Below are 10,328 nucleotides of genomic sequence, written 5' to 3' on the forward strand. Positions count from 1 at the left end.
TCCCAAGCTCCTGATTTCACAACTAATGATCTTATCTCTCTTTGAGCTGATTCCCATGAATACTGTCTGCGTGAACCTTCTAGACCTCTCTGAGTACAGAACACTCTTTAGTACCATCCCATGGAATCAGGAGTCCAGAAATCAGACTCAGTCCCTATATTCTACACTTCGAGATTTGGGAGGCTCTTCCTGGAACCTCCTAGGCTATGGTCTCCCTGTCTGGAAAGTTATTGAATGCTCCATCTAAGTTCCATTTTTGAACAACTCAAATTTAATAATACTCCTTTCAAAGCTGATGTGAAAAAAGTCTTTACATTATTTCTCTCTGTACAAGAAGCTGTCTGTTGTACAGATAAGATCATTCAGATCTTTCTCACGTCCCTTTTCTCCCAGTGACCAAGGTTGAAGCCCTTGCATTCTTCCTACAACAGTGAGGTTCTGTGGGAGCTGAATCTGGACTCTAGTCTACATTAGGCCAAAAGTATTCTGTAAGCAGAGGAGACGGAATCCTACAAATTACATAATGACAAGGGAGGAAGAAGGATACAGTTCATGATCGAACACTTGTCTAGCATGTGTGAGACCCTAGGTTTACTCCCAGTACTTAGAAAGGATAGGGGCAATGAAATAAGATATAATGCTGAAATCGTGCAAGTATACCTTTATGAGGCGTGAGGACTTAGGAGAAATGTTTGGCTAGAGTCCTGCCTAACTTCCCACTGGCTGCTCTACCAGGAGGCTCTGTCCTTCAAATGGACGTCTGAAGTGGGTAAGATGAGACTCATTACCTTTATTCCACCAAGGTAAGTATGAAGGACAGGGGACAGAGACATTTCCAGGAAAAGAATGAGGCCAGCACACGTACTTATCAAATGTTCCATTACAAAATACACCTGTGGGGAAAAGAGAAGGCAGAAAAAAAATATCAATATTCTCACATAGGTTCTTCTGATAGGAATAAATTTAGAAGTTTGGAGCCTAGTTTCCAATCTTTGAAAGCTGGTATAGCCATCACATAGATCAACACAGATATTCTTCTCTGTAGAATAGTCAAGGGTGAAGAGTGACCCAGGAACACAGGACTGCTGAGTGTAGCCCCTGACACTGCCTTTGTCTACCCAGTTTGGCCTCCAGTCACTGTATATGCCATGCCGCTTTTGCTTTGTTTTCTATGAACTGAGCTCTCACAGAAACTCGGTGTCGGTGGAAGATGCTTGGAGGTCCAGCCAGTGACTTGTGTGCCACAATTAAATGGTCGTCAAGGGTTCACCAGTGTGAATACAGAACGCAATTACTGTAGAATAATGGATGGATCTATGGAGTTAAGGCTCTCGGACACATATCTCTACTACTATTCCAGCTACGTATAACTTTCCATTTGAGTATTGATTCAATGATTATTATAGGAGTTTGGGTCATCTCAAGTTCAGGGAGTGGTTGATATATCAACCAGTTCTTGGTATCTAGAAGGCACAAACTTAGAACATAGCCTGAGAGACCTCCTATGATGCAATAAAGGCATTTCATACTGTAAGCTCCAAATCTTCTCAGATGCCAAGCACCACCCATCCGCACCTTCTTCTTACTAGAGTAGAACCCAGCTTCCTGAGGTAAATAAACAGGTTCCTGGCACTAAAACCCTACAAATCTGCTCCAGGTTTGCCCAGTTAATAGCTACCTCGGGACACTAGCAATGTGGTTACCAGGTAACAACACTGCTCTGCCATTCAGCTCCCAGTCTGGCTCCATATAAAGAAGACCGGCCCTACTTTGACCTCAGAAGTAGCATTCCCTCGCAATGAAAGTTGGATTTTGTAGATGACATCAAGTCTGGACAAAGGGAGTCTTCAGAAAGAGCTAGTAAGGACTTTTTTGAAGGCTGTTGTGAGCTTTGGGTCAAGTAAGCAGGGAAACAGAGTGGCTCCTATCACTGCTGGGCAACTGAATAGAATGATTGACAGGTGTCCAGAGAAAGAAGGATAGCTTTCATCTGTGGTCCCTGAAGCTTAGAACAGTAAGTCAAGGCATGTTATGGTTTTATTTTCATTTTGGTTTGGTTTGGATTGGATTTAAAAAAAAATGTATGTGGTACATGTGTCCCTACCCTGTTTGTCAACATATGGACAGGTAAGGCTGTGGACAGGGTAACCAACAACACGTTTGCTCGAATGCTCTACACAAACTGGAGACTATAAGAGAGAGATGATGTTGTTGTTCAGATCCAACTAACACCCCAGGACATGGGGAACCCCACCTAAATAGCTTCTGAGGCCAGCCTACAGCGGTCACTTATGTCAGATGGCAAGGCAGTATGTGTGCCAAGACAGATTACTTTAATCAGAGAGGCCTCAGCTAGACACAGACCATCTTAGCATCTTGCCATGAGAAGTGAACCTATACTTCTTCCTCTTTGAGCCTGGTTGGACTTTATAACTGTCCCATGCAGCTGAATGAGGAAGAAATGACATGGGACTGAAAGGCCTGTTCACAGAGGGAATATGGCTGCTGGTCAGGCTAGCCTGTATGAAGCAAGCCAGATGGTAAAGGAAGCTGTGTCTCTACAGAGAGGCCAGGTAAAGGCATTATGACCCCCAGTCACTACTTTACTCTAAGAACTAGTCATCCAGCAGATATGGATATGAAGGTGCCTTTGGTGATTTCAGCTCCCAGCCTTTGAATCTCCCAGCTATATCCCAGATCTTGCAGTGTAGAAGGAGGTCATGTGCACTGTGCCCTGAATCCTTGTCCCATGGGAACTGTGAGAAATAGTAGATGATGATCATTGCTTTAAGCCACCACAATGGAGGGCAGCTTGTTACCCAGCTATAGGTAAGTAAGGTACGTACTTACCAGAAGGTTTCTCGAGCAAGTCTTTCAGACACGTCTCCTTATACTGAGCCCACTTCTGAACTGTCTCCTCAAGGAGAGATCCTGTAGTAACCTGAACACAGAAAAACATGGTCACAGCCAGGCATGGTGATGCACAGCTGGAATCCCAGCATTCAAGCGGCTCGGGCAGGACCATCATGAGTTCTAGGCCAGCCTGAGCTACGTGGTGAGACTCTGTAGTCTCACTCTGCAGATTCCCCAAAGAGAAGCATCTCAGTGTGCGGAGCCCAACAGTGTGACTAAGAAAGGGTGGGTGTGATTGGAACTGGTGCCACTGAGAGGACACATGCCTGCCTGAGGCCCTGGGATGTTTTTCTTTCTGACATTGACTGTCCTGTACATAGAACCTTGGAAATACTGCTCACACTTGGGGGCTTTCCAATAATTGAGTGTGTCTACTGGCCTCACTCTGTGAACCTAGACCTTTCCTTCCATTTACAAAGAGCCTTTCTCTTTGGCTGTTCAGTGGAGGCGTCTGCTGAAGCTCACTTTGTGTGTCAGGCTTTGTGCTGAGGGGGAAAGAGGGATGCGAAGATAAGCAGTGTGTCTCTAGCCAGTAAAAGGGATTCGTGACATGTTAAAGATATGACAGATGCAGCAGAAAGGGATGAGGAACCTCTGGAAAACTGGGGTGGGGTGGGGCATCCCCTTTAACACCATTTAAATTTAACTAAGCAAACGTAACCAGCCACTATCCCAAAAATAGTGACTCCCATCTGGAACCAATGGGGGGCGCTGTTTTGACCACCAAGTAGTTAAACTCATCTGCCCTCTCCCCTTCTCTGTTCAATGCCACCTCCCTCAACACCTTGGCAATCATAGCGAGGTCTGTGAGTTTCTTGTATGATTAGCCTAGAGCATCAACACACACATGCCCACAGATCTCTCTCTGTCTCTGTCTCTCTCTCTCTGACTCTGTCTCTGTCTCTGTCTCTCTCTCTGACTCTCTCTCTGTCTCTCTGTGTGTATGTCTCTCTCTCTGTGTCTCTCTGTGTGTCTCTCTCGGTCTCCTCTCTCACATACACACTCACACACACATCACACACACACACACACACATCTCACACACATATCATACACATACATCACATACATACACTCTCACACACACACATACATATCACTCTCATATACACATCTTACATATCTCCTCTCTCTCTCTCTCTCTCTCTCTCTCTCTCTCTCTCTCTAAAAGAGCTTGTGCCCATCACTAATGGTCCATAGGTTTCCAAAATGTCTCAATTCGTGGCACCTTTAACTATCTCAGTAATTTTCCAAGGCACTCCCAGACACCCCCACCCCCCAAAAAAAACCTAAGGTCCTGTTTATTAAGTAGATACGTCCAAACAGTTTGTAAATATTTATATCTTAACAACTTTGAATCTATCGGGCATTGCACAACTTCGAAAACTTTAGGATGGGATTAGACATCCCCACCTTCACTTCCTGTTCCGTTTTGTTCTGTTTGGTACTGGCTTTCTACGGAAGAACCTGTGGACAAACCACCAAGTTTTTCACAATGTAATAGTGAATTTAAGCAGACACAATGAGATGGAGCACAGCTATGAGGCTGGCCCTTGGGAGCGGGAGGCAGGGGATTCAAATGTTCAAGTCCAACATTAGCAACACTGTAAGTTCAAGGCCGGCCTGGGCTACATGAAACCCTGTCAATTAATTAAATTCAGGTCTTGGGACATAGTTCATCCTCACACTTGCCTGACATATGCAGGGCCCTGGTTCCATCCCAGCATTACAAAAACAGAATGAGACATAGATATCTTGAGCTAAGAATTTGCATGGTGTCTGGAAAGTGCCACAATCATTATACTTTCCTCCAAAAATTAATGTATCCCATAGCACCCGCTGAATTCACAGTGGTATACCTTGCACCTTGACACACAGTCTGGAGACTATGATATTAGCCAATAAGAAGGAAGCAAGAGGATACAGTAGCCAGCACTTATCTCTTCACTTCATCTTGCAATGAGCTTTGAATTTCTGCTAATAATGATCCCTTCTGAATTGGAACCCAGGAGGCATCAAGTAAGCTTACTAAGAGATTGTTTAATAAACAACAGGCTAATTGGTGCTTAAGTGACTCATTGTCTTTTTTTAAAAAAATAGCAGATAAACTAATAGCTAATCAATAAGTTTCCCAAATCCTCAAAGCTGTGATACTCTCCCTTGCATAAAGGGCTGTTTGTGCCCTGAGGGGGCCTTACTCAGTCCAGCCTAAAGAAGAGACTGAAATCAGTCTCTGAATTAAATTTCTAGCTCTCTTGTTCTTTACCAGGACTAATGATACTGGTGAAAGTTAAAAAGCAAACAAGCAAAACAAAATAGAACAAAACACCCAGTATCTGGAGTTGATAAAGAGCTTTGCAACACAAGCAGGAAGGCCTGAACTTGCACTCCCAAGACCCATGTAAAAAGCCAGGCATGGGGTACATGCCTGCAATCCCAGAATTAGGGCGGGGCACATGCCTATAATCCCAGAGTTAGGGAGGAGGAGTCAAGAGAAGCCCCATCCTCCAGCCCAGCTAGTATGAATCAGTGAGAGCCTGGACCAGTGAGAGACCCTGTCTCAAAAAACAAGATGGAGAACAACTGGAGAGGACACCGACATTGACCTCTGGCCTGAGCATGTGCACACACACGTGCACAAACACATACACAATAAACACATACAGTAGAAAACAAACTAGAGCCAAAAACTATTGAATTTGCTCGGCCCAGAGAAGCTAGAGAAATGCAGGCAGTCTTTCCAGGTACTTAGTTTAAAGACATCAGAAAGATGGGAGCCGAGTCTAAAGCCGGTCACAGCTGAGTTGCCAGTGTAATGGGGAGAGGGGATTCGTGGACAGGTCCAGCTTGACCTTCAATCCTCTTTCCCTTGCATAGGCAGCCTGGATCTGTGACCAACCTGACTGAGAAGAGATTAAGGTGGGAGGTGGGGAAGAGAGCCTTTATTGCTTCACTTACACAAATCTATCTTTCTTTGTTAGACCATGAATACACTGCAGAAAAAAGAAAGGGAAATTCAAGTAACCAAAACCAGGGGAAAGGGGGATCACAACCTTCATCCTCAGGGAGCACCTTCCCTTCCCTTCCCTTTCCTTCCCTTCCCTTCCCTTCCCTTCCCTTCCCTTCCCTCCCCTCCCCTCCCCTCCCCTCCCCTTCCCTTCCCTCCCTTCCCTTCCCTTCCCTTCCCTTCCCTTCCCTTCCCTTCCCTTCCCTTCCCTTCCCTTCCCTTCCCTTCCCTTCTCTTCTTTTCCCTTCCCTTCCAGACCCTTCCCTTCCCTTCCAGACCCTTCCCTTCCCTTCCAGACCCTTCTCTCCGCACATGCCTCATCTTACTTCTTTTCCTGTTCTGTTTTATTCTAGACCAAAAAAGGAAGCCATATTGTTCTTCAACCTTTATTTTTCCACCTAGAAGATGCATCCATTTCAAAATGTACTTAAAATTGCTTTATGGTTGCTTTAATTCAACACCCCTTTAACTGCTACACATAAGGCAGTGAACGAATGTGGTAGAATTTAATTTGTAAATCCTCCAGCATGGAACATCTAAGTTACATCCAAATGCTGCTAATAGGATATTGTGATGAAAATCCTCCAACCTCTGGGGCTGGGGTGGGGGCATGGGGGGGATGATGGGGGCAGGGTGGGGATGGGGTGAATCACAGTTGCTAGGTCAGGGAGTACACACATTTTTAAAGGTTTTTGACAATGCACTGCCAAGCTGTTTATCCTTGTCAATGAAAACAAAATTTAAGCCACGTACCCTTTCATACACCAACCAGCAATGCCTAAAATCAGCTTCTCCTAGAGCCTATAATAGTTTGTATTTCATGCAGAATAACATACATGGGTGAGGTATGGGTGTGAGCTAGCACCATTAGCCACTTGCGTTTAGAAACTAAAGTATCTCTGAGAATTTCTCATTAAGTGAATTTTATGAAGACTTCCTGCCAGCAACACACACGCCACAGTCATTTATATCCCCAGGCAGGGAACTCATGTCTGAGTGAACTTCATGAATGTCTACGAAAAGCCCAGCAATGTATAAACATCTAAAGACTCTGAGGTTAAAGTTGGATAATCAAAGGGAGATTCATCAGATTCACAGCCACATGCTGCAGAACAGACAGTGCCAGCATCTCTGTACACAGTCCAGGCGACAAGGGGCAAGGAGACCTCTCCCCCAACTGCATTATTGATATGGAAACACTAGAGTATAAGGGCCAAGTTAGGATTTGGTTGGCATTGTCAGCCAGCCTGAAGTACTGCAGATGCTCCTGGTATTATATATAAATATTCATATGTCAACGGCTCCCAAGAGGGTTAGAGAAGACAGAAGACAGGGCCACAGCCCGCTGAGTAGACAAGGTGGCTCCCAGCTCATGAGTTTACTTGAGAAGAGGCAATCATGGAACTCTCTGGAGCTTTTTGCCCATCTCTGAAATGGGTTCAGTAGCAATGTTCTTCTCGTGCTCTGACTGGGAGCATCCTACAGGATGATGTGTGGGGAGGCATCTTACAGTGAAATGGCCAGGGCTGAAGCTGGGCATTTTGTGTGTTGTGTGCTGGACAGTTGGACACATATGGCTAGACAGTGAACCAGGTGTAACAGTTAGCTGGACATGTTGGGTTTTTATAAGGATACCCAGAGACTGCAAGCAAAGGATGGACATTCTGCCAACTCTCCCTACAGTGGAACCGCCAGTATCAGTGGAAACGGCACACTGAGGTCACCTGCTCCTTGGGGAGCAGTTCCTCAAAAGAGTCTGCCACCACAGCCATATCCCCCAACACCACCAATTGTCCCCAAGTTGACAGTGCAGCCTGAGGGAGAATTTGGACTTGGAAGGTCAGCACCAATGTTTTCGGCCTGTCTAGTCTCTGGCAGAAAGGCTGGGAACAGGGACATTTATGAGATCTGACACCTCTGCCCTCCCTAGATGCAGAAAGGCAGGATTTTTTTTAAATTCTGAAGATGCAAATGAGGACTGAGAAGTGAAGGGGAATAATGACCATTTACCGAGATGAGTGACACTAGGGTCCTTCCCCACCACAACCCCGAAGAAATGAGACCCTGGAAAGGAAAGGAGTAGGCAAACGTGTAAACTTCTTGGATAAAAAGAAAGCAAGCTACTGAAAACCCTAACACAGAGGCATCACTTAAACACAGTTACACACATGTTACTACATCCAGAAAGCTCTCCCCTATCCTACAGTAGGACACACTGATGGATGTAGAGTAGTGTTAGTTAACCTGCATGGGCTCAGTTTCCTCCTCCATAAAATGGGGTTAACAAAGAACCTCCCTTGCAGGGCTGCTGGGAGCATAGAATGAGATCCTAGAAGCAGGGATGCATGATATCAAACTTAGAGCTACGTGGCTATTGGTGTGTTCGAGCTATTTATGTGCTTTAAAGTAGATTGCAAAATATCTGTAGTGTGAATATTCACTCTTTTAACTTGTATGTTAAGGTGAGGAAGTATCGGATGTGTAGCCCCAAATGTGAGTGAGGGTGAGCTCCAGCTGATGGACTCACTATAATTTGTAGCTTATGTTGATGTGCCTTTGGATCTGGTATCTTCCAATATTAGAGACTACAGAACACTATAAGAAAGTTTTTAAGTATTTGCAACAGGAACCTTGGAAAAGAGAAAAGAAAAAAGAAAGACAGAAATGTGTGGCTCAGAAATGCTGATATGGGAAGACGCTTCTAGAAGGATATAAAAGGAAGACCAGGACACGAATAATGTGTGCTTCATCATTTCGGCTGTGTAAAATAATGCACAGAAAAGAGAATTTTTTTAAAAATCAGCCAAAATATGAACAGTGAGCAGAATGCTACTGGGGTTGTGGTTGAGCCTCATTTTCTTAATATGGTTTTATTCTTCCCAAATTGCCTACACGGGGCCTAAATTGCTTCTACACTCAGAAAACATGCACAACTGATAATATTAACAAGACGAATGAGGAATAAAAATCTGTTCTTACTTGCTTGATGGAAACCAGCAGAAGCAGGGCGAGGAAGGGCGTCCCAGGGCCCCAGAGCCGACGCATCCCGTGGGAGTGGAGAGACTCAGGCCCCTGGGCCGCAGGGATGCCCACTGGCTGCGCCCGGGGCAGGGACGCCTCTCTGCATCTACTGGGCACTGCCGGGCTTGGTTGGGGCCTCGTCCTTCTGGCGCCCTTTCACAAGTGCAGGCACATCCCTCCAACACTCCAAGATGTACTGCAGGCGGTGGCCTCCTGCATTCCTCCTTGTCCAGAGAGGAAGTGTTTGCACAAGTCCTCTTCAGGCCGCCGACTGTCTGAGTTGCTCTACAGCGATCTACCGAATCTCCAAGTTTCTCATCCCCCGCCTGCCCCTCCTAAAATCTTGGGAGATTTTTCCCAGACCTACCCCCAAGACGTCTACGCTGCCTGGGACTTCCTCAGCAAGCCCAGAAGAAAAAGCAAGACATGGTTACCATTCCGAGGATTCTATTCTTACGCACACGACCAGATTGAGATTCGGATGGCTGGAGAGGATGGGCCCCCATGCCAGGTAGGCTTCTTTTAAGCCACGATTTCTTTCTAAAGCATCAAACTTTTCTAAACGGCACCAGCTCAGGGCTATCTCAGAGCTCCGTGGTTACTACTATGCCATAGTAACAAGATGAGTTTTCCTGTCTCAGAGACAACACCTCCAGACCCCAGGTCTGCAGCAAAAGCCTGTTCAGTGCCGAGAGTTGAGTTGCGTTTACACGGTAACAAAACAACGGGTAGGAAGCACGGAGGTTGGTGCCTTTCAATTGTCCACGTGTTCTGAGTGGGCCGTTGTGTTCTGAACACAGTGATGCTCTGGCCACCTGACAGATATTTTTATGGTATTCATGGCTACTTACTAACCAACACCCCACTTCAGTTTATGGTTACAAAACCTTCCACCCTCTGCCCTAGTTCACTTGAACCCATCAGTATCCTCCAAGGTACCATTACTTCTTCATCTGAGGGCTGAGAAATAGTGGGGTTCAAAGAGGCCAGGGTGTTTGTTCAAGGCTGCACAGCAAGCAAAAAGACAAAGCCAGGCCTTCCAGCCGAGTCACGTGACCACAGCTACCTGGTTAGGAACTATTCCTGTTAGCACTAGGGGTCTCAAAGAAAGCTCATGATCTCTAGCAGGCTCTTCTCTGTCTCTAAGGCTCTGCTTGCTGCCCACCCCCCCACACACACACACACACACTCCTCCTATCCCTGGCTGGCTCCCAGCTTTCTATCCAGTCTTTCCATTGAAGAACCAAGTGGAAGGTGAGAGACAAAATGTTAGAGTAGCAGTAGGCATAAAAGGCAGTTTTCCCTTCCCCTCTTTCTCCCTCCCTCCTTTTCCCCCTTCTTTTTTTTCCTTTCACATTTAAGTCAAACCATAGATCATTTCCATTAG

The 10,328-nt window shown here is 45.7% G+C and overlaps 1 protein-coding gene across 3 annotated transcripts in view; it reads right to left on the bottom strand.

Moving 5' to 3' along the window:
- Glp2r (glucagon-like peptide 2 receptor) overlaps window positions 1-9,277 on the bottom strand; it is a 107,029-nt gene extending 97,752 nt beyond the window's left edge. For 2 of the 3 annotated variants that reach the window (XM_006534562.4, XM_006534561.4), the window contains exons 1-3: window positions 8,900-9,277; window positions 2,851-2,941; window positions 789-893 (exon numbers count right to left, since the gene is read on the bottom strand). In XM_006534562.4, coding sequence (XP_006534625.1) covers window positions 789-893; window positions 2,851-2,941; window positions 8,900-8,965 — 262 coding nt within the window. In that variant the 5' untranslated portion in view covers window positions 8,966-9,277. The remainder of the gene's footprint in view (window positions 1-788; window positions 894-2,850; window positions 2,942-8,899) is intronic. The other variant, NM_175681.3, reaches the window with a different exon arrangement.
- Window positions 9,278-10,328: the final 1,051 nt, after the last annotated feature.

Source organism: Mus musculus, chromosome 11 (assembly GCF_000001635.26).
Source record: "Mus musculus strain C57BL/6J chromosome 11, GRCm38.p6 C57BL/6J".
Lineage (NCBI taxonomy): Eukaryota > Metazoa > Chordata > Mammalia > Rodentia > Muridae > Mus > Mus musculus.